The 26,203-nt window shown below is 37.4% G+C and overlaps 1 protein-coding gene across 2 annotated transcripts in view; it reads left to right on the plus strand.

Annotated features, from left to right (window-relative positions):
• Positions 1–26,203, plus strand: part of LOC131696151 (uncharacterized) — a 134,989-nt gene that overhangs the window by 102,059 nt on the left and 6,727 nt on the right. For both annotated transcript variants that reach the window (XM_058984691.1, XM_058984690.1), the window contains exon 4: positions 19,048–19,811. In XM_058984691.1, coding sequence (XP_058840674.1) covers positions 19,048–19,680 — 633 coding nt within the window. In that variant the 3' untranslated portion in view covers positions 19,681–19,811. The remainder of the gene's footprint in view (positions 1–19,047; positions 19,812–26,203) is intronic.

Genomic DNA, 26,203 nt, shown 5'->3' on the forward strand with positions numbered 1-26,203 from the left:
AATTTTTGTCAGCTGTCAGTTGCCCCAATTAACGGATACGATTCGCTAGTTGGGGCGCGGTCGTGACCCAACTAACGAATTTGCGCTGTATATGATTGAATCGCTTACATTATATTTACACATTCTCATATTTTCTATGAAAAGCGTTCGAGATAAACTAACTATTAAAAACCATATGCACCACTTATGCCTTTCCGTTACAATTATTTCATAACTAAATTTAAAGTTTGATTCATGACCCTGGGAGAAAATTGGCCTTAGAGGCACTTCTGGTTCCTCTAAGTCTTAGTAATGGGATTTTTAGGCCGATTGTAATCATGTGGATCATCGTGTTTGAATGTGAATACGAATTATTACGAAATCCATGAATGTGCTATTTGCTACCACAGACTAACAGACATAACACTATGAGGGAATTCTCTCAAAAAACATTGATCAGATAATTATTCTGGAACACTAGCTCCACCTTTTATTCACGGTCCCAAACACTCATTTACTGGTGGGTTACCTCTAAGGTTTGGGATCAATTTTTCACTAGTTGTCTATCCCCCATATGCTTGTTCATATGTCAGTGGCGCCATAATTTCAAATGTGATCACAGTCCCAACTACAAATATATTTAAAATTACCATTAAAGCGGGCGAAGCTTTGTTTTAAAGTGTTATGTCTGTTAATCTGTGATGCTACTGCAGTAGTGATTCGCTAGTTGGTCATTTTTCAGCTGGTTGGACCATTGTCCAACTAAAAGGCATCCGAAAGTCAAAATCTCATGTCAAATTCACTTTGACAATCAAACCACTGAGAACAGACTGACAATAGTTGGAGATGTAAACAGATGCATTTACATCACTAACGCAACTTTTGGAGAATTTTTGACGTTTGTTAGTTGGTACAACTAGCGAATAAAATTTGTTAGTTGGACAGAGGGTGGCCCAATCAGCGAAGAACAATAATATCTATAACCACTTTGCTTCATACTACAACATGTAGATAAACCACTGACAAACAGACCTCAATGAATATTCTGCAAAAAACTTCTTCACGATTTCAGATTAGAGAACATCTAGCGTTATCTAGCAGATGAAAGAAAAAAACCTTTGATTTGTGAACTATCTTACAGGTAATATTGATGCATTAAATGTTCATATTCTATGCATCATGCAATCTGGCTGCGAGTTATTTCCGACAAGCTACGTGACTAGCGCGCCAGGTCAATATAGTCTGGTGTTGAACTGACTGACGTTAACATGGACACAGTAACATATGGCTTTCATATTGATAAGCAAGAAGGATTTAATGATTCTAAATAATGGCAAGATTACACCGATAACTTGTTTTTCGAACACTTTTGTTAAAACCCTTACAGCTAGCAGTCGAAGGCTTGAACTAGTCAGTTAAACTGGCGAAGTGTTTTTTCTGTAGAAACGCTTCTGTGGAAAAGACCATTTCGTTGCTGTTGTGCTATCTTATGATAAATGCCATTTTGGGGTAAAATGAGTTAGATATGCCACATTACTTGTCTAAAAAATCTCTACAAAGTGGCCTTTACAGAATTTTGACATTCTGCTTGGTTACTGAGATATGACGAGAAACGAGCTGAGACATTTGTAATTTTTTGCTTCAAATGACCGTGTCTGGGGAATGGCTGAAAGTATCTTGATGTATAATTTTTTTTATATGAAAACTATCTGAGAAACACAATGGCATAATCATTTTCAAAACAAAAATGCACGAATTGTGAGAAAAATGCAATTTAAGTTTTAAACTGGAAATATAGGATATTTGGCAACACTGTAACCAAAAATAACTATTTTTTTCTAGATTCCCTAACTCATTTCCTTCAAAATGCATCTCACCGATTGTTTATAGACCAAATGAAGCCAAAGATATGAATAAAAGTTAATAATTGATGATTTTTTTCTATGGAAAATTTTCCATGCACGATTATGACACGCCATACAAATTGACCTATGACACGTGTGAGTGCGACTTTTGTTTACATTTATAGTAAAAGCTCGCAACATAGTTAACTGATCTTCGTAATATTTGAGAGAATAATACAGAATAGATAGAAGCATCAATTGTCTTATTTGAATTGTTTGTCTCATTTATAAGTTTCCAGATATTCAATCTCAAACTTTAAAAATCGTTTTTCTCGAAATGTGCAAAATGACGCTTGTCATAAGATTTGATAACGTAATGTGTCGCTGGCTAATCTTATTTGAAAAGCAGAACTGCGACATTTCTTGAGAATGACTAAATGGTCGACCATAGTCCCAACTGGTCGAAATCTATGTCTTCGTTAATAAAACTGCCCGAGAATAAGTTAAGGGGAAGAAACAGCTCTGCGTGAAAATATATACACTGAAAAAAAGTTGTGTCAAACAAACAAAAACAAAAAAAACAATAAAACATTGCATTGCAAAATCCCATTTTTTTTTAATGTTTGGGTTTTTTTGTCAACAAAATCCTGAAAGGAAAAAAGCGTGGATGGATGGACAATGTTATGTTATACATGTTTTACAATTTTATACAAATTGACAAAGAAAACTGTAATATTATTATAGAATATGATTTAAAATGCTATTTCAAATCAAAATGCATTTAACTAAAATTAATCAATTAATTAAATTATGCCCTTTTTGTAGGCTATTCATGATCCTCCATCAACAACTAACAACAATCATATGTTGCTCGTTTTGAATACGAAATAGATTTGTTTAGTGTATTTGCAACATGGAGAAGCTTCACAATAACTTTTAACATATTTTTATAATTCATACTATTTGCAATCAAACATAAAAAATCAATCAAAATATAAAATATGATTCTATATACTACTTCATATCAAAATACTCAAAACAAGCTATTTCCAAACTGTAGTCGTTTACAAGATATTTCAAATTTTGTTTCAACAAATACAACTATTTCGTTTGATTAAAACCTTTTTATAAGTTATTTGCATCTCTCCGTCATAAACAATAGGTTTTTCAAAATGTACATCAAATTTCCTGAATCTATGTATTTTTATTTATTATCAAGACGATATTGTGAACCATTTGAAAGCTACATAAAAACAATGTGACTAACATAGTCAAAATAAAAAAATAAAAAAATAAAAACATAGGAACAAATATTCTTGTACAAATATTGGATCTCGTGCGCGCAACTTCTTACTGCGTGCGGAGACCCTCTTTCGCGGGTTGGTATACTGCGCCAACTGCCAAGACGATCGATCTGTTTATAGGAGACATTGGGGGTCGATAGGTCGATTGGGAGGAATTGGAGGCTGCCGCGGTAATCACGATACCATTGGGAATTTGTGATGACATCATCACAGTTCCTCGATGGCGGAGCGGCTAACGCACCTAACTAGAGACTGGTAGATCGCAGGTTCGATTCCTGCTTGGGGACATATCTTTTCTCGGTGTTCCCAATAAAAAGGTGAATTTTCACCGTTTCTTCATTCTCACCGTTCCGGTTATTCTTTCTCTGTCTGTTTTCCAGTGGACACGTTCATAAAAATCGTTTACTGCCCATGGTCGCATAGTTGTAACATTTTCTATAAGTTTTCAGAAATACAACTAATAATTTAGTTGTTATGCGATCGAGAGCGTTTCCGTGCAGGTATTCCACTGCACAAAAACTCGGTCGTATTGAACAAAATTTAAAGTCAACGAACGCGGCGTTGGGTTGCAGTAGAGCTATTTCGTCATCTTCACTCATGATGACAATAATCATCCGATGTTTTCTTTGTTATCGAGACAACGCACACTAGATCAAGAGGCCTGTTGTACACTGTTGTAGAAAGTAGACTGATTTATCTTGAAAATGGTTTCATTTTCGTAAAGTTTTGTTATGAACATTTTGGTTTGAGTTTTGTTTGTCTTTTTGTATGAAATTAAAAAAAGTTATGGCTAGAAAAACTGTTTACTGATACTTCATATTGTTTGGGAATAAATGTTTGCTTTCTCTTTAGATTTTTGTTGGCAAAAGATAAAAAATTAGCTCTTTGCAATTAATTTTTTTAACATAATTTTTTTTTCTTATGAAAAGTTTTGCAGCTTTTTTCCAGTGTATATTTTTTCGCTCAGGAGTATTCATTTTCGGTAACATTTTTCGGATAGTTTTGCGTATTAAATATGGAAATCGAACAATATTTTTTTGAAAACAGTGTCCAAAAACCCCTAAACCATTTTAAAAAATTGCTCTTACTCACTGTGGATGTTTAGTGTTCCATGCCGGTTGAACGTGTATAGTTTCATTGGAATCGAAGCTAGTAGGTCACGATTTTAAAGATTTTTGGACGGATCTTCGTGCAATTCCACAAAATTGGGTACCAAGTCATACGGCCATTGCAATCGTCCATTTATTGAAACGATATAAGATAGACAAATTATATCGAAAAGGGATAATGTCGATTGGCTACCTCGTTCTGGCGATTTGAAGTCTTTTTTAATAATGCTACGTTGAATAATGGTACTTAAACGTACTCTCAAGCAATCAAAATGATGGTGCGTTGCCATGCCGCAACCACATTAATTGTGTTCGGGCCTAACAGCGGGTTAAGGTGAATTTATGCTTCGTTGTGTTTCCGATTGTATGCGTAAACGATGCATACTAATATGTATTATTTCGTTAATATTTTAATAACATATAGTAATGAACCTATTTTGGGCCAATTAGGTGAAATCAAGAGGTGCGTCACAATAGGCTCCACTGCCATAATAGGTACATTACCCTACTGCATGCTAAACGTGCATCTATAACTCTTGGAGCCTCAATGCCACCAGATGAACGAATATTACGGTTTTTCAGGTTACTCATTGAATTATTACACATGTTGATCCATACAATGCGCACCACAAATGAAAACAAATTTCCATCGGTTCATTTGCGGAAATGCGTTAAATAGAGTTAGCAGACGCTACCCTAACTATAACGAGTTCCAATTGGTAGGGCTAAAATTGGAAAATAGTGAAAAGTATCTCAATGCTCTATTTTATAAAATCACCGTTCTACGCGAAGTCGAAATAGTTCCATCTAACTCATCTCACTTTGGTAACATGGTGGCTAGAAAGCAAGCAAACTGACAATTAACATCATCCGATTTGTTGAACGCTGATTGAAACGTTCGGATTACTCGAAATGAGGTTAATCCTCGGACAAACAGAGCGTGGAGAAATTTGCTTTGTTATGGATGTGCGAATCAAGCTGGAACAACAAAGGGGATCAGTGCAAGAACAGACTGATTACTAAACGCTTGGTTAGGATATAATAGATACGTAAAATAGACGAAAATTAATTTTAATGTATCATTTTAGTAAAAGACATTTACTCGTTCAAAGGGTTGGGGTGTTATAGCATTTACTTACAGAAGGCCTATATTCACGGGTTATTTTTATTATATACTTAAACCTTAAATATTTCGAAAGTCACTTTTGAGTTTTTACCACTAGTGACGCTCTTGTACTGAGTCGATCAACTGTATACAGTTACATTTTATACGGAAATCATTCACAGCTTGCGGGTGTTGTTCGCTTCGATTCAGAATTACTCGGTAAAATTATCAAAGAGGATTGCTAGCCATTGATAGGTAAACTGTATATTCCACACGGAAACTACATTCCGTGACGATGGATTAATACCTAGAATGTCAGATAATCAGATTGATTTGTTTTATTCGCGGGATGCGTTTTGATAAAATTAAATAGGCATAGTAGCATCAATCTCTGTGCTCAGGCTGAAAACGAAACAAGTAAACTTTTTTCCAGAAACTATTGAGTTTTCAGGTTAGTACGTTCAGGTGCACCATGTTATGTGCAGGTTGAAAAAGTGGCTAATTCGAAGTGGGCGGTTATTTTGAAAAAGCAATTTTTGGATAACTTGCCATAAGTAGACTAGGCGAAGGCACAGATCTGCTACTCTAGTTATCCTAATTACTATAAGTGAGTTCCAATGGAACAAATATTTTCGAATCGAAGATATTTGTTCCATTGGAACTCAATTATAGTAGCTATAGAATAGTTACTGGCATTATCGATAAGATGCCACTTACTGTTATCTGTGTTAAGGGGATCTGTCAGGCAACAGCTAAAAGAGTGAGCAACTACGTGCCAGCACAATTCATTCTTCTGAATTCAAGAAATGAAACACGAATAATCGCCATCTGTAACACGTTCCGCACCTTTTGTAGCAAATTGTGTACACACCCCGTACAAATATTAGACGTGTGTGCTTCGTTTTGGCGTAAAAATACTGTACTGATCCTATTTCTGTGAACATCTTACCCATTTGTAGCTGTTGGATTGGGCAACGTCTGTCTCACCTTTGTTCAAACCATTGGCTCGACCGGTAGAATGAAAATTGAGGAACTCGGTTGTAGTATTTGTTGCGCTGAAACACGAGTATATTTCACGATTTTAAGACCATTTTTTGTTATTATACTTGTTGTGAATCATCGAAGAAAAGTTAGCAACATAATTAGAAAAATGCGACACCCTCTCTAAGTGGGCCAAAGTTGGTTAATTACCCTAGGTTTTGCTTTTGGCTTGTGGTGACACTAATTTGTTTTTTTTTTTGGTTTTTTTCGAAGGACGACACAAGTTTAGCTCACATAATGTATGCGGCAAAAAGAAACTTTTTTATCAATTTTTACTACCTAAAAATCCATAATGTTTTCTAAATCGGTAAAACACTGCACACATAAATTGCCCGTGCAGCAAGCGTTTTTATAAAAACCTATTTTAATCCACCTAGAGGTGCAATTGTGCCTTTCCCATTTCTCCAAACTATGATGTGGATAAATCAACAAATTTTGTTTTGTAACCATACTCTTCAACTCGTAATCCGGAACAAGACGTCGGTTTAAAATGAAATTCAATAGCAACCTATCGGAATATTATACCTTTCATTTGAATCTTAGTTTGTAAAAATCGGTTCAGCCACCTCCAAGAAACCGATGTGGACATTTTGTTAACAAATCCGCACATACACACATACATACATACATACATCCATACATACACACATACATACACACAGATATTTTGCGATCTCGGCGAACTGAGTCGAATGTTATATGAGACTCGACCCTCCGGGCCTCGGTTAGAAAGTTGGTTTTTGGAGCAATTGCATAACCTTTCTATATGAGAAAGGCAAAAGAATAATATTTAATTAGCTTAATCAGCATGAGTTCAATGTTATCTTCATGTGATTATATTTTGAAATGTTGGTGGAATGGGTTTAAAAGTGGAGGGAATGGGAGGTTAGTAAAGTGGGAGTGGAGGACGCGTCAGAAATCCTTCATCTTATTTCGGTATACGGGGTGGATGAAGGAAATGCCGGCGTGAGGGTGGTCCAAGGGGAGGGGTGTGATGAAGGAGGGACGTGTAAGGACAAGGCGGGGGGGAGGGGCGGCGATGCAATACTCAACTGCATATTTTGCCTTCCATTTGGTATTTGGCATTTGGACTTGGTTTGAGAAAATCGGTTCAGTCATCACCGAAGAATTCCGGACTTCCGGAATCGTTGATAGTGGACAATATATTCAAAGAATGTTTGATTGGCAATCAGTGATCTAGATCTGCGATTAGAAGTAATTTGGTGACCATTTCAATAGTTTTTAGCCTCTGAGGTATTACGATTGTACCGATTTATATGGGAAATTCCAGTGTATCCTTACTAACACCCCTGTAACTCCGGAAGCAAGAGTCAGAACCGAATGAAATTCAGCAGCAGTCAATGGTATTACTGTATCTTTCATTTGAAATCAAGTTTGTAAAAATCGGTAGAGAATTCGTTGAAGAATGGGTGTGATATTAGCTTAGGAACTTGGCGGGTTCCCCGGGGGCGTCATGCACCGTCATAGGTGGCCAATGTGGTCAAAGCTTCTTTGATTGATCATTAGTGATCCAGACCCGCAAACTAGAGTAATGTTACATCAATTTTTATATGTTTTACGTCATTTTAACATCATGGTGGTACCAGTTTATATGGGAATTTGCTGTGTGACTCTTCAACCCGTAACTCCGGAACCGGAAGTCGGATCAGAAGTTTGCGAAAATCGGTTCAGCCATCTCTGAGAAAATTGTGTGAGTTTAAATGACACACACATACACACACAGACATTTGCCGAACTCGACGAACTGAATCGAATGGTGTATGACACTCGGCCCTCCGGGCCTCGGTTAAAGGTCGATTTTTACAGTGATTGCATAGCCTTTCTTTATATGAGAAAGGCAAACGCGTCGAGAAATGATCGTTTTTTTACAAAATTGAGTGATCATAATTTGTTATCCGGTCATTTTGCTGTCTCCTCCAATACTTGACAGTTTTTTGGAGATTCATACTTACAAGTAAGGGTAGGTTCTCTTTCAAAATTTTCCAAAATTTGATTTTTGCCTTTCTTATATAGAAAGGTTATGCAATTGCTCCAAAAACCGACTTTTTAACGGAGGCCCGGAGGGCCGAGTATCTTATACCATTCGACTCAGTTCGTCGAGATCGGAAAATGTCTGTGTGTGTATGTATGTATGTATGTATGTGTGTGTATGTGCGGATATATTAACAAAATGTCCACATCGTTTTCTCGGAGATGGCTAACCGATTTTCACAAACTTAGTCACGAAAGGAAGGTGCAAGGCTCCCATCGGCTGCTATTGAATTTCATTTAATTCTGGTTTCCGGTTCCGGAGTTACGAGTTGAGGAGTACGGTTTCATAGAAAATCTTGTTATAATTTGTCCACATCGTTTTCTCGGAATTTTCTGAACCGATTATCACGAACTTAGTCTTAAATGAAAGGTACAACGTTGCCATCCGCTGCCATTGAATTTTGTGTAGATTGGACTTCTAGTTTCTGAATTACAGGATGATGAGTAGGATCACGCAGAAAATCCCGATTTCAACGGATTCTGTATAAAGGTGAGATTTTTTCAAAAATGTCACCACAACTGCTTGGATTTGTAGTTCTATGTCACTAACAGTCATTCAAAGTCTCTTTGGCCACATTGACCACCATCGACGGATCCGGAAGCCCAGGCGGAAGTATCCAAGAATAATAATTACATCGGTTTTTCGGAGATGGTTAGACCGATTAAACCAAACTTAAATGAAAGCTTTTACTACCCCGTAAACTGCTATTATACAACGTTCACACTACGAGTTAAAACGTGTTTTAACGCTATCTTGATGACATTTTTCTTGTTGCTAATTATTATAACATGTTTTAACTCTGTAGTGTGAACATAGTATTAAATTTAATTCTGATCCGACTTACGGTTCCGGTGTTGCGGGTTGTGGTATGCGGTCACATAGAAAATTCCGACGCAAAATGATACCTCGATGAAGGCAAAAAGGTAAAAATTTCGCTAAAATGAATATATCTTTGTGTCAAACAACTTGCATCAGCCGTTCTAGGTCACTGACGGCCAACCGAAGTCTCGTCGACCGCATTGACCATCATAGACAGTTCCGGAAGTGCCCCGGAAGAATCGCCACCTATAAAAATTAACAAACTCACATCACTTTATCGGGGAGGGTTGGGACGATCTTCACAACTTAGTCCCAAATGAAAGGTATATAATCGCCATACTATAAAATTTCGTACGGTTCGGTTATATGGTTTCGAAAATACCCACATAAGCCGAAACATTTTTTTTTCTTAAGGGGACTACATGAAGTTTCAGAAATCGAAGCATCGTACTTTCGATGCCAAATATCTCCAAAATGCATGAAACGACTAGATATTGTGGTACGTCGAAAAAATTTTTGGGTGCTATTTAATTTTATGTCGATTTGAATCCGTTTCCAGAGTTACGGCTTTAACCCACAAAAAGACAAGGGATCTCAGAGGCCCGGCTTGTTACTGTTCTCTAGTTTCAATTAACTTGTAATTTGAAATACAAATGATCCAATGTCTTCGGGGCTTCGATTCTCTCGCTGATAAAACGACAAAAAAGAAGCTTACGATTTCGTTGGGCCTTAGGAGTGATGCTTCTTGAAGTCACAATTATAAGAGTGCGACCACACATATAAACTGATACCACTATAACAGTCTAAATCACTAATGACACTCCAAAGTCGCTTTGACATTGGCCATATACCTAGAAAAAATCGTGTAAATTTACGTATCCTGACCCCGGTATATACGAGCATCAAAAATGACTTACTTTTAAGTTTGATTTTAATTTTACATGACGTTGTATTTCGTAAATCACGTAATTTTACTCCACATATAGCGGTTGTTCTGAATGGCAGTAAGTTTAATTTTATGTCATTACGCATGTAATGTATATGTTTCAGGTGCAATTAAACGGAGCACGGTTATATTTCGTCATTTCGTGAATTACGGTTTGTTAATTTCTATCATGCTTGCAATTACGTCAACGATAAAATTCTTATTTTTGCCTTTCTCATATAGAAAGGTTATGCAATCACTCGTCAACCTAACCCCGGCGATTTTTTTTACTTTTTTAGGCGTAGGTAGGAGTATCCAGTGAGGGGTTGCTACTTTAATATTGAAACTAGTTTAAAATTTATTAACAAGTTGAAAATTTTCGGTAGGATTCGGACCCCCCGGATCCTCCTCTTTGATCCGCCGCTGGTTTCAAGCGATGTTTCAGTGTCGACACATAGCATCTCAAGATCGTGGCTGTCGATCCATTGTATATATGTGCAAATCGCACTAATATTCATTTCCACCGTTGTATTGAACATAACCAGCCATGGAATCGTAGTTTGGACAAATGAGAAAGGCACAATTGCACCACTAGGTGGATTAAAACAAATTTTTTTCCTTTGCATTTTTTAAACGTATAAGTATCTACCGCATTGTGTTAAACGGGATTTTCGATCCGCGCATCAAAAAGGACATTGCTCGAAGCGGCGCACAGTGGCTGGAGGCTGGCCAAAACCTCAAAAATTTATTTTTGAAATATTTATATTTTATATTTTTCCCAAATTTCTCATGTATTGAATGATGTATATTCAAAATTTTATGGTCATTGGATAAGAACAAGATTTTTAACAAGAGTTTAAACGTAGCAAAGTCCGGATTTTTTAATGATTTTCATTTCCGAAACCACCATTGCTCTGTTCACTTCATATGCATGTTGCTCTTTTGATTTTGGTCCGATTTTAGCACAACTAGCCTCATTGTGTAGAGGAACGAAAGTAGTTGGTTAGTGAATAAAATACATTTGGTAAATTTGCTTGGAACTATGACTTTTTAGTTTAAATATGTTTGAGGTGGTCAGATCAAAAATACTTTTTTCACTAATGTATTCTGTACAAATTTCGGAAACATTTCGGAACGGTCACATAGTATACATTCTATGGGAAATAACCTCTACTTTTCGAATATCATGGCCTCGTTCTGCGCCTAGGTGCGCAAAAAGTTTTAAGGAGATTTTGAAGCTTTGTTGCTGATATGGAGGCGCATGGTGTTTTGTGTAAAATAGTTAGACAATCTACAGTAAACCAACACGTTATACAATGGATTTAAAGTAGTGTTCTTCATTTTTTTATGATATTGCTGACATTGGTGAACAGTAACGGAAAATCTATCATGTAAACGGAATCATAGTTATAAGAAAGGTTCAATGACACTGTATGGGAAAATGCATTTAATATTTTACGACTTTTGACATCAAAAATGAGCTCAGCACCTCAAAATTAGCTTAAATTGTGATTTTCAGCCAATTTGGGTAACATTTGAGGTTTTGTCCGACTTTTGTTTGAAGACCCGCCACTGTGCGGCGTCCTGGTCGTCATGGAACGCTCTCGGCTCGAGACACGCGCTTCAGGTAGAAACCTTTTCGTGGCATTATGTGCGTTCTCAGAATGCTTCGCGTAGCACTGTACATGTGTACAGGTGTCAAGAACGTATTTCACGGCTTAATCTGTAGAGGCATCGCAGACTAATCGTGAGTAGTCAAACAATCAGAAAAATTAAAAACCTGTTTTAATCCACCTAGAGGTGCAATTGTGCCTTTCTCATTTCTCCAAATTATGATTTAATAGCTGGTTCGTACAATATAACTTTATGGAAATGTCTTTCATTCTTATTACACTTGGTAAGTATATATAAGAGCACCTTTTTGCATTCATCACGGTATCGGTTTGAATCGGAGTTTTCTATGTGATCGACCTCCACAACCCGTAACTCCGGTGCTGGAAGTCGGATGGAGATGGAATTTAATATCAGTTTCTGGGGACGCAACACCTTTCATTTGAGACTAAGTTGAGCAAATCTAGCCATTTTCGAGAAACCAATATAACCGTTATTCTGACTTTGGATGCTTCCGGATCCGTCGATGGTGGCCAGTGTGGCCAAAGAGACTTTGAATGACTGTTGGGGACCTAGATCTACAAATTCAACAGTTGTGTTTACATTTTGGAAAAAAATCACCTTTTTACATTCATCGCAGAATTCGTTAGAATCGGGATTTGCTGCGTGATCGTACGTATCACCCTGTAATTCAGGAACCAGAACTCGGATCCACACAAAATTCAACAGCAGCTGATGGACCTTTCATTTAAAATTAAGTTTGTCAAAATCGGTTCAGAAAATTCCGAGAAACCGATTTGGAAAAATCAACAAATTTTGTTTTGTAACCATACTCTTCAACTCGTAATTCGGAACAAGATGTCGGTTGAAAATGAAATTCAATAGCAACCTATGGGAATATTATACCTTTCATTTGAATCTTAGTTTGTAAAAATCGGTTCAGCCATCTCCGAGTAACCGATGGGGACATTTTGTTAACAAATCCGCACATACACACACATACATACACACATACACATACATACATACACACATACATACACACAGATATTTTGCGATCTCGGCGAACTGAGTCGAATGTTATATGAGACTCGGCCCTCCGGGCCTCGGTTAGAAAGTCGGTTTTTGGAGCAATTGCATAACCTTTCTATATGAGAAAGGCAAAAGAATAATATTTAATTAGCTTAATAAGCATGAGTTCAATGTTATATTCATGTGATTATTATTTGCAAAGGTTGGTGGAATGCGTTTGAACGTGTAGGGAATGGGGGTTTAGTAGAGTGGGTGTGGAGGATGCGTCAGAAATCCTTCATCTTATTTCGGTATACGGGGTGTATGAAGGAAATCTGGGCGTGAGGGTGATCCAAGAAGAGGGGAGTGATGAAGGAGGGAGGTGTAAGGGCAAGGTGGGGAGGGGGGGGGGGGAAGGGGCGGCTACGCAATACTCAACTGCATATTTTGCCTTCCATTTGAGACTTGGTTTGAGAAAATCGGTTCAGTCATCACCGATGAACCGATGTGACTTTAATTGTGGAATATGCCCGGAATTCCGGACTTCCGGAATCGTCGATAGTGGACAATATATTCAAAGAATGTTTGATTGGCAATCAGTGATCTAGATCTACGATTAGAAGTAATTTGGTGACCATTTCAATAGTTTTTAGCCTCTGAGGTATTACGATTGTACCGATTTATATGGGAAATTCCAGTGTATCCTTACTAACACCCCTGTAACTCCGGAAGCAAGAGTCAGAACCGAATGAAATTCAGCAGCAGTCAATGGCATTACTGTATCTTTCATTTGAAATTAAGTTCGTAAAAATCGGTAGAGAATTCGTTGTGGAATGGGTGTGATATTAGCTTAGGAACTTGGCGGGTTCCCCGAGGGCGTCATGAACCGTCATAGGTGGCCAATGTGGTCAAAGCTGCTTTGATTGATCATTAGTGATCCAGACCCGCAAACTAGAGTAATGTTACATCAATTTTAATATGTTTTACATTATTTTAACATCATGGTGGTACCAGTTTATATGGGAATTTGCTGTGTGACCGCACTCTTCAACCCGTAACTCCGGAACCGGAAGTCGGATCAACTAAAAATTCAATAGCAGCTTATGGGAGCGTTATACCTTTCAGATGAAACTAAGTTTGCGAAAATCGGTTCAGCCATCTCTGAGAAAATTGTGTGAGTTTAAATGACACACACACATACACACACATACACACACATACATACACACACAGACATTTGCCGATCTCGACGAACTGAATCGAATGGTGTACGATACTCGGCCCTCCGGGCCTCGGTTAAAAAGTCGATTTTTACAGTGATTGCATAGCCTTTCTTTATATGAGAAAGGCAAAAATATGCTACCGCATCCCTCGTTTGCAGGAAAAGTGGAAATTCCACATTAGTTTCAGTTTTTTATACGAATATGGTCAGTTTCCTTAAAAATACAAAAATTACATCAACTTCTGAAAATTTTCTACCAATTTGATAATTCATACGCAAAACATCCACCTCAAGCATGTCGCGCCCCCTATATATATTTTCTGCGTAAATATGCCAATAAGTAGATAATTATGCTTGGGAGTAGCGAAACATCTTTCAATGTGCAACTCCTTGTAATCCTAAAGTGTTTATTGATCAATACCGGCGCCGGCCAGGCTCGAGTATAGATCGCGGAAGGAAAGGAAAGGAATGGTTAGTCCGATACGTGCTTTTGCTAGAGGCCGTATATACTACTGCGCGCTCCACAAGTATCACGGGAGAAGGATATTTGTTAGTAAGTATAGAAGCTGGATTCTACTTCTTCTTTACCGACGCCAGAGAGATAACTCCATTATCTGGACTAGATATCCATCCATCAAGTTATGGGCCGGGGACCGACGCCCTTACTTCCCTTCCGAAGGAAGGCGTTACCACAGATTTTTTCACTTTAGAAAAATCTTAACGCCCTCGGCTGGAATTGAACCCAGGCGGAATACATGGCGGTCACGCTTACTGCTTAACCACTGGCGCCGTCATTTATCCTCTATGAGTGAATAGCAGAAACTAGTAGTCTCAAGCATGATTCATAATTCATAATTCATAAGCAAGCTTGTTCTACATAACTTATTTGAGTCGACATAATGTATCACAAAAAGAAATAAGTTTGATTAGGAAAATTTGATATTTTAGAAATATTTTTAGCTATATGTAGTACTGTCACAGAGACTAAAACATGTTAAAGTTTGCAGTCTACGATGTTTTTGGCGCATTACTTCATTTTAATATTACGTGTCTCATATTTTTTAAAAAGTCCCAATCTTGATCAGTTCTGTGTAGTCCCACTTAGTATTATTCAATCTATTATAATTAGATAAGCTTAATCAGCATCAGTCAACTTTTTTCTTTATTTTAATATATTTTGGTTTGGGAGCTGCTCCACTGATTTTTAATGTAAAGTAGGGAAACACCAACATGCAAAATTGATGTCGATGCAATGGCGCGGTGCCAACCACTTCAAACGAAGTGTAGATTGCTTGTTGAATTGTATATATACCTTCATTTTTCTTACCTGTACGGAATTCAATAGAAAACTTAATGAAAACATATTCTCGCCTCGGTTGTTCAATTTGCTAACGGTTGTTGGGGTTTCACAAGTGCTTCAATAACTCATGACTGTGCAAGCATCGTACCAAGCAGTTACTAGATTGTACGATTTGAATTGCGTGGAAACGTCGACCGAGGGTGGGCAGAAAATGAAACAAACTGATCCGGTTCCGTTCGTGATGGCTGGTGCCGATGAAGGCTACCCGAGCAGGAGGAAATAACCGGCCGATAACTTGATAACTTGATTGATTTTGCGGTCGCTTTCTTTAATAAATACTTGATGGCTCACTTTATGTATGTATGTACAGGACATTGTATTCTCTAGTGCCTGAATGGGAAGTTTTCAAAATTGTGGTTGTTGTTTAGAAATTGTAATTCTTTCTTTCATTATCTTTCAAGTATTCACTGAAAATGTTCAATTTTTTAGATTTATCAATGGCTAATAGAGTTAGTCAAATTTTAGATATGTAATAATTGAATTTATTATTCTAAGGCTGTTTTCTTCTACTCGGGAAGCTTTATCTTAAAGTAACTGATGTTAAAAGGCGCTCTATAACGGTTTAATGTGAATAGCACTTCGTATCGGAAATATCTTTAATCCTTAACTTGATTGAATGTCTTGAGATAACGAGGAAATTGACACAACGGCTTTCCACTGAGCCTAGAGCGAAAGCAGAAATACGTGACTCGGATGATTAGCTTAGTCCTATGTGCTTCATCCTATATGTGGAATGAAATGGGCTGGAAGTGTGCTCTCAGTTGTGGCGTATGCACGTGTTTCATCTTGAAAGTAAATTAAAGTTCAGGTAACCACCAGAGGATTCATTCGTTTCCTTCGTGACATGTTGCGGATGGCTATTCATGCTTACAGCTTGTGATAGATATTTCTGTAATCTTCTCAATGACGGTTTCGAGTTGGATTAAAATTTTCTTCCAATCCAATAGGATAATAATAAATTGCTATTGGATTCAATTTGAATTTTCCATAATAGCTACAGTCTGCACACAAAATAGACATAATTAGGGTTATCATCTGCAACCACAGTAACCTTTCGTTCCACACCTTCTCTATAATTTCTATAATTCAAAACCAATTTTCAACGCATCAAACCACCACCCACAATCCAATCACTTTTTCTCTATTGAACCACAGAAAACTCTAAAATCTCTATCGATTTTGAATTACGCCCGGTTTTCTCAATTTCGATAACTCTCACCGCGCACCGTCGTCCATCAGCCAACTGCCACCATCCCGGCCACAAGATTCCCACAATTCGATTTGTCAATAATTTATATTCGATGGACTACCGGGTGAGCTGTGGCTATTGTTCGATCCCCCGAAAAAAAACCACCGAGTGAACAGTGCAAACCCTTGGGGTTGCGAACTCTCTTAAATTTCCGAAAAGCAGCTCGAGTGGCTGTGAGTGGTAAGTTTGTTTGTTTGTTGCGGGATTATTTTCAATTTGTTTGCTTTGGTTACTGATGATATACTGCACCATCCGAAAACCTGCAGCCATGTGGGGTTGACAATAAAAGAAAAACGAGGTCATAGATATTTGGTAGGGGAAAGTCGGCTATGACGGACACTGTGGGTAAGACGGACACCTTGCGTTTCTCACAAACTGCAAATACGGTAACATTTCTAAAAGGTCTGAAAGATACTGCAATAATCACGTATGGGAAATATCAGATATACGAGCAAAACAATTTGTTTTTTCGACAGTATTGTAATAGTTATAATTTTTTGATAGTAGACAATAACGATTAAAACCTGAAAATCGTTGATCTCGGGAAATATTTCTAAGTGGGCATGAGGTATTGGGTATTTAATACTTGATTGGTGAAAAATACAGAAACTTTTCATAATCATCCTGATTATAGACACATTTTTGAAAATTTGTATCATGTTGGGTACGACGGACACAGTAGGGTAGGGAAAGTTGTACATATTTCTTACGTCAATACAAAGCAGAATGCCGTCGAATTGCATACCCGTGGGCTGTTTTTTGTTTTCGTTACATTGTGATGTATTGGCAGAAAATAAAATGTATTGGTCGCGAAGCGTCTCAATCTGTCCTTATCCTGACCATCTTTACCAATGTTGCATGCTCCTCTTACCCACCCCAGGAGTCCATATTCCCATACCACTTTGGAAATGACAATTTTAGGCCTCTTGTTAATAACCATTTTAAACGTATTTCTGTTTGAAATGTTATTACTATTAGAATTGATGCAACATGATCTTAAATCACGGTTTACCTGCGAGCAATGGATGAGTCGAATTTACTATTTAACCTTAAGGTGTCCGTCTTTGGCACCGTTCCCCTACTCGATACGGGAAGTTAGCAACTTTCCTTAGGAAAGTGTTTATTCGCAGATGGTCCAGTGGCTTTACTATCGCGTGTGTCACACTACTCTGTCGTGCAAAATTAATCGAATAAACGGAAACTTATGCGTTAGACACCAAATACAGTTCCGTTTAAAGTCTGTGGTCATACTATTATGCTTAGACTAAAGATTAGATTCAACACATTACTTTCGTCGTTTTGTTGTACTATTTCACAACAGAACATTTGTTTTCGTACTTATGGTAATTCTTTGTGTAGTTTTACAGTTCATTAAAACCAACCGCTTAAAATTTGAATTCAATTTCAATTGGTTTTAATTGTTGGTGGAAATGACGAATCTTGCTTCGAAAGTAAGTTAACATAAATGAATCTGCCACAATAATTGCAACCTGTTTTATTGAAACAGGAACAAACACTCTTAAATTGAGTTTTTTTTGTGTTTCGAATTTGTCTCGTCATTAACTAGCACCAACTGGGTGTTTAGTTAGACGATGTATTTAAACTAGTACACAAATTAGCGCTAGTTAGACACAAAAAATCCAAACAATTCACACGACATATGCGAAGGGTCAAAGCACCTGACTTGTTTCGAGTGATATCCCGAGAAGCAAATAAAGAAGCTCAGGTATGCTGGCGAGAGAGCGAAAACGAACTCTTGTCTTTTGGCTAGGAAGCCAAACGCCTGGAATTATGCAATATTAAGTCCCATTAGGGAATTGGATTAAACCACTTTGCGCATTAAGGGCACAAACCCTATCATAAATTAAGTTTTATTTTTTGTGTTACGAATTCTGCTCGTCAGTAAATAGTACCAACTGGGTGTCTAGTTAGACGATGTATCTAAGCTAGTACCAAAAACTTCTGTATTTGCTTCCCGGGACATCACTCGGACAAGTCAGTTGCTTTGACCCGTCACATATGTCGTGTGAACTATTTCGAATTATTTGTGTCTAACTAGTACTAATTTGGGTACTAGTTTAGATACATCGTCCAGCTAGACACTCAGTTAGTGCTAATAATTGACGAGATGAATTCAAAACACAAAAAATAAGACTTAATTTAAGTTGGGTTTTGTACCCTTAATGCGCAAAGTGGTTTAATCCAATTTTCCCTTATGGGAATTAATATTGCAGAAGCACACTTATTATCATACTGTGCATTATCGCACTCTAATGGGACCAATCGGCCAGTCAGCACACACCAAATGATTTATAGCGTAACACGTACAACTGTATCCAACCGACATGAATTAACCGCTGACGATCGTTTACAGTTGATACTACAACGCAATTATTTGCCATTCCCTCTTTACAGGTTGAGCGGAACAAAGTCCTCCTACGCGAGATTGGGAAGAGAAGTCACCGCGAGTTCCCACCGACCGAAGAGGAGAGCACACTGCGTACCGGCCAGGTTCGTTTGAACTCGTTGCCCTTCCAACGTCGCTATGGACCTTCACCAGAACGACGACTCGACAGTGAGGACTATGAGCTGGAAGAGCCGACGGAACGAAAGACTACCATTATCAACAGAGAAAACAATCGCAGCCGTAACCGTGAGGGTACAGCTGACTTTAATGAACACAAACCAATTAGCAGTACCGGTCTTAGTACCAGCAATGACGGCAGCGGGGTGCTCACTTTCGCACAGGAACAACGTCAACTGGGGCAACGGCTGGGACAACAGGATGCGGAAAATGCTTTGAACAGAGAATCTGTTCATCCACAGGAGCTGAGATTCTCTACAGATGACAGATTGTTACAATTACCGGATCGGATTGTGAATGAGCAACGTGATGACGACGAATATTTCGATAGTGGCAACAATCTACTCAAGCAAACGGAACAATCACAATCACAACGGCAGCGACATCAGCCGAACGATAAGCTGAAAAGTGACGATTACCGTCTAAGCTATTTGTTCAACGTCCAGGATAAGTTCTTCGGTTAAAAATCAGACCCACACCGTGAGCTAGAACCAGATCAAAATCCGAGCAGTGAAATTGTTATGGAGCAATCATTGTTACTTTTATCGTCTCTCACCCGTCAGCTTTCAACGAGCTGTGTCACAATACAAAACTGGTATGTATCACACCTACATATTCAGTTTTCACTATGCAGCGATTAAAAACACTACACAATAGCATTCTTAATCATAACTCGACGTTGGCAGTTTTTTAATTAAGTAATAATTTTTTGAGTTTCGGATTCACCTTGTCAGTAACAGCTGACTGAGCCGCTAGCTAGATAATAAATCCAAAAAAAAATGACACACAACTTATGTGTACCGTAAACGACTGATCGAGACTGATGTCCCGGTTTGTACAGAAGTTCTGATCCGAAACACAAAAAATATGACTTAATTTAAGTTCGGTTATATTTACCTATGCATAAAAACAGGGGTTTACCCCAATTTAGTATTAGCATTATTTTGCCACTTTGGCGTGAAGGGGAACGGTGCTATGTTTAAAATGATTATGAAAAAGAGGCCCAAAATCGTCATTTCAAAAGTGGTATGGGAAAGATGGACACCTGAAGTGGGTAAGATGAACATGCAGCATTGGTAAAGATGGAGATACGATAAGGGCAGAGTGAGACGCTTCTCGACTAATAAATTCTATTTTTTGTCGGTAGATCACAATGTAGCGATAACAAAAAATAGCCCACGGGTATGCATTTTGACGGCAATCTGCTTTGTATTGGCGTAAGAAATATGTTCATCCTTCCCTACCCTACTGTGTCCGTCGTACCCAACATGATACAAATTTTAAAAAATGTGTCTATATTCAGAATGATTATGTAAAGTTTCTGTATTTTTCGCCAAGCCAGTGTTAAATACCCAGTACCTCACGCCCACATAGAAATATTTCCCGAGATCAACGATTTTCAGGTTTTAATTGTTATTTTCTACTATCAAAAAATTATATCCATTACCATGCTGTTGAAAGAACAAATTGTTTTGCTCGTATATCTGATATTCCCCATACATGAATATTGCAGTATCTTTCAAAAATGTCCTATATGTATGCAATGCGCAGCGTTTATTTGAATTTTTCGAGCAAAGTTGATGTTGTTGCGAGTCTTACAATGCGAGACATGAGCAATGCATAGTCACAGGGGATCTTGTGAGCAAAAAAAAAAACTTGACACGGAAAAATTGAATTTCCCTAAACAAATCTAGAAACTTGGGGTTATTCATGGTTGTTAATTTTTTTCGGATCTATTGAAGAACAATGAAGATATAGCAACTTGAAGTTACCGTTCCGACTAATTTTGAGGCTTGGTCCTACTTGGAGTGTTATGATTTACGTTTTATTTACCCCTATTTTACCCCCTAAGATATTTTACTTTTAAAGAACCACGCCAATTGAGCCGTTTTGTCATTATGTTTATTTATTGCAGTGAAAAGTCTGCAATAGGTTGAATTACTATGATGTAACCCCATTTTTAGAATGAAATCAAATTTCACTTCAAAAGGCCTTATATTCCACATGCCGAATTTAACTTCAGCGGTAGATGTGAATGCTGTATTTGATTTTTATCATATTTATTTCATTTTCGATAGTTTTTTATCAAAACAAATGGTTTCAATATTCTTTGAATACTTGACAGGTCACGTTTCTGTGAAGTTGGTTCTGAATTTAATAAATATAGACTTGATATGGCTAACTGTTCATTTAATACTCCCCCTCCCCCCATTGTTCATTGTACCACAATTCCCCTTCGACCTAGCGAACAAAGGGGAGCCCACGTTTGAAGAACTGGCTCTTTATTTCTACCATCACAAACGGCTTATATGCAAACAGCGGATTCCGTAACCGATTGAGCGAAAATTGGATGATGCATTTGAGTTGAAATTCTTTCAGAAGCCAACCTTATTCTACCCGCAAAAAATGTACGCAACGGAATTCAAGAAAAAATACATCAACAAAAATCCGTTCACGTGCCGAAACATGTATGTTGGAACTTTATCGTCACTTCAGTGCCATTGCTTTGTTCCATTTCCCCCGCGAGAATGTTTCTGTTGTATCAAAAGTCTTCTGCGAAATAGGAAACAAGCATTGTGTACCTACCTACCTACCTCGGTACCTGTGTCCGTACTGAGCTCGTATAAGGGAAAAATTTGAAAAATCACACCCGGAAAATGATCTGCCAGTAACAACGAACGCTTTCCCACGACGGCACCCGCATCAGCACGGCTGAGAGTGAATTCCCTGTTGCGTCAGGTGGAAAATTATGAAAATGTGACTTTACACTGACTTTCAGCGAGAGTTGGACGGTCGTAATGAATGTTTGTATGTGATGTGCTTTTTTGTCTGTTGTTCGGATGGTTAGGCCAAGACCGTGGACTAGCTTTCCGAAATTAGTATAGCACGGGGAAGTGAGTGGCATTTTTAGTAGCAAAAAGGTTACCACCGCTGAAAAGATTAGATAAATATTTAATTCGTCGTGTCATGACACCCACGAATCATATCCACCCACTTGAAAAATCTGTAAAATATTCATGCAACCGATGAAATTAGAAACAATTGTATCCTCTTTATTACTAACGGAAATGCCGCTTGCGGGCTAAATGAGCAACATCACATTCATTCGTCCGCAAAAGAGCGTCCCACGGAAGTTACGACTTTGCATATTAAGTAGAACAAAGCTATTCACAGCCGAACCGGTCTTGAATGAACTAAAGAATCCCCTTTTCTATGCTGATCAGATAACGTTTCTCATTAAGTTTAGCCGAAATTAAATTAGGACACACTATCAATACGAGTTCCAGTTGACATTTTCGATATCTTGGCGGCTTCTGAAATAAGTAGCTCGGAAGTTTGTGCTAATGGTCCTAATACAATGTACAATATTTGTCTATTTGCTCAGAGTTACGCAAATAGGCAGCTCCAGCCCGACGATAAAGTTACAAACTTAATCAGGGTAAACTAGTTAACGGGATACACTACATACACTAGAGCATCAAAAAATAAGCCTAGGAATTTTTCTTGACGCTCGAGATCCTGTAAAATAGGACTTATAATACTACACAGAAAAAAATATTTTGTAATTTTAAGTTTATTTTCATGCACATATTTGGAGCATGAATATAAATGTAAAATTAAGGTCCCCCACAAATACACACGACTTATAGTACTTTCTTCAACGAATTTTATCATAATTTTACACGTGGATTGAAAATTAGAGTTTCTTTAAACGGAAAACCAATACATTTCAAAGTATTTTTACTCGAATACTGCTGTAAAATGAATGACATGTAATATTACACGAATGAAAGTGTAAAATTGTATGCTGTTTGATGCTCCATTCAATTTTAACGTAATTTTCAATCAAAATTTTAATTCAATCGTTGTATGTTTACATTCGTATTCATTTACATGTCGTTTAAATTTCATTATTTTTTGGTGTGTAACTGTGAAATTCAAACAAGTTTTTTGAGATTTTTTAGAACGATAACAAGCGACGTAATAAAGATTTTCATTTCTCGATATTTTAATTTTTTATGAAATGGCAAACCAGTCTAGAGGCAGTATGGCAACCGGCGGGTTGAAGTATCTCAACTAAGAACTGTCTATTCTGTACACTCAAAGCACTCGATTCCATTTTCGAAAGACGCTCACGTCTTACAGCTTAACTAATTGAAACTGTTTCTTAAATTATGGTAAAATGACCCTGTAACCAAACAGACACTACAGCTTTGTACAAGTAGTCGAACAGTTTTGTGGAAAAAATAGAGAAAATTACTTTTCTTCATAAAACATACCAACTACTAAGCAAATTAGTGTCAATATATTTGTTCAACAAAGTGACGAATTGACTTAGAAAGTGTAACCGAAATCGTCATAGATAGTTGGCCTTACACCTTACTTACTCTTTCGGAAAGGGAAGGTAAGTGCTACGTATTTCCTTCCATGTGTCGGAAGTAAGAGATGCTGAAGTTATTGAGCTCCCGGAAAAAAATATTCCCAAAATCGTGAATAAAGTGCCATACATTCTGGAGCAATCACGTTTTTACGTTCCGAAAACAGGACCATGAACAAAAATCATGTGTTTTATAATTATGTTCAATTTCCCTTCAGTAACGCCCGCATAACGCTTTTATTAGTAGAAACATGTGTTTTTGTTTTGTGAACTTCAGTCACGGTTGTCGCCATGTCACTACCAAATCGATTTTCCGTACGTGAACTAGTTCACAACTTTATGAATATTATTCTTAAAACCAAAGGTTAACTCATAATGTTGTTCATAGATTTAGGAACATTAGTTCAGAAAATCAAAACATTCTGGATATTTTCTCGTGAACTAGTACACGAAACTCGGAATTTTATTCATGAATCCCTTCAATCCTCGTGAACTAATTCATGATTCCTAATATATTAGTCACTATCTAATATCCATGCTCGTGAAATAGTTCACAAAATTATGAAATGTTTTTCATGTATTCGTGAACTGCTTCATGAAACCTAGTACAAAAGTCACGACTTACCATTCATGCTCGTGAAATAGTTCACAAAATCATCAAATATTGATCATGTGATCGTGAACTAATTCATGATTCCTAATATATTAGTCACGATACATTATCCATTCATGCTTGTGAAATAGGTTATAAAATCATGAAATATTGTTCTTGTATTCGTGAACTGGTGCATGATACCTAACATAATAGTCACGACTTACTATTCGTGATCGTGAAATAGTTCACGAAATCATAAAATATTCATGTATTCATGAATTGGTTCATGATCCCTCGATAACACACACTCACACCCAACGAGCCTTTGTTAGTATTTGGTTTCGTATCAAATTGCTGCTTACAAATCTCACAAAAGATTCCCTTCTTTTCCACCTTACACCTTACATCCAACCGTCAGATTGCTAGATTAGAGCCGACAAACATCTATTCGCTAAAAACACCTCGTTACAACCCGTTCCATGACGATATGTACTCGCTGACTAGTAAAATGGCATATATACGCTTTACACTAATGATGAGTGAGATAATATCAATTGGCTCCCCACCGCTGCGTCGGTATTTCAGTATCGACATTGACGCCTTTTGCTTTGTACCACTTTCCCGCTGTTTTATTCTGTTTGTATGTATGTATTGGGAACTAAGCCTTCCTAAAAAAAGCTAACGGGTAGCATCTGAACCCGAATTGACAAACATCTACTCGTTAAAACGCCTGCATACACCATAGGCCATAGCGACACATGATGGGTAGCTGTTCGAAAGAGCTATATAAACTTCTCATCACTGTAGCAGCGATCATATGCGGAACAGCATGGAGATGTTGGTATATGTTCTTCAAGTTTTCTCTGTACTGTGTAGCCAACAACGTGTAGACAAAATATTTGTCTTTGTTTTGAAAACTTTAGTCACGGTTTCAGCCATGTCACTACCAAATCGATTTTCTGTACGTGACCTAGTTCACAACTTTATGAATATTATTCATAAAACCAAAGGATGACTTATGATGTTATTCATAGATTTAGGAACATTAGTTCACAAAATCAAAACATTCTGGATATTTTCTCGTGAACTAGTTCACGAAACTCGGAATTTTATTCATTAATCCCTTCAATCCTTGTAAACTAATTCATAATTCCTAATATATTAGTCACGATCTTGTATCCGTGCTCGTGAAATAGTTCACAAAATCATACAATTTTTTTCATGTATTCGTGAACTAATTCATGATTCCTAGTATAATAGTCACGACGGACCATGCGTGCCCGTGAAATAAATCACAAAATTATAAAATATTTTTCATGGATACGTGAACTGGTTCATGAATCCTAGTGTAATAGTCACGACTTACCATTCATGCTCGTGAAATAGTTAACAAAATCATCAAATATGTAGGGTTACTGCTTCCTAATTCATCTTAGCTCCTCTATTCATCTCACCCATTTGAACACGTTAGTTAGAGCAGTATCTGCTATCTCTATTCAACTCATTAGCTTAAATGGTAGGATGAATAAGGGTACGTTGTACTCGACTTTTCGCTTCGCTCAAACGGGAGCATTTTACATTTTACAGGCAAAATTTTTACATGTACTTCTTCTTAGGTACGTAGCAAAGATGATGATACCTATTTAAGCGCAATCCAGTCACTATAAGTCGAGTTATCAATTAAATAATGTGACATACTGACTAATGAGATTAATAAGGGCACGTCTACCCTATGTATTCGTGAGCTGTTTCATGATACCTAACATAAAAGTCACTACTTACCATTCGTGATCGTGAAATAGTTCACGAAATCATAAAATGTTATTCATGTGTTCGTGAATTGGTTCATGATTTCTAGTCGGATTTGCCCCACCTTACCCTATACGTTTGACAATTCGTGCTCGTCAAATAGTTCACAAAATTATGAAATATTATTCATGGATTCGTGAACTAGCTCATGATTCATAGTACATGATTTGCGATATATTTTGTGTGCTTGTAATATTTAAAATAA

This window comes from Topomyia yanbarensis, unplaced genomic scaffold (genome assembly GCF_030247195.1).
Source record: "Topomyia yanbarensis strain Yona2022 unplaced genomic scaffold, ASM3024719v1 HiC_scaffold_8, whole genome shotgun sequence".
NCBI classification, from domain to species: domain Eukaryota; kingdom Metazoa; phylum Arthropoda; class Insecta; order Diptera; family Culicidae; genus Topomyia; species Topomyia yanbarensis.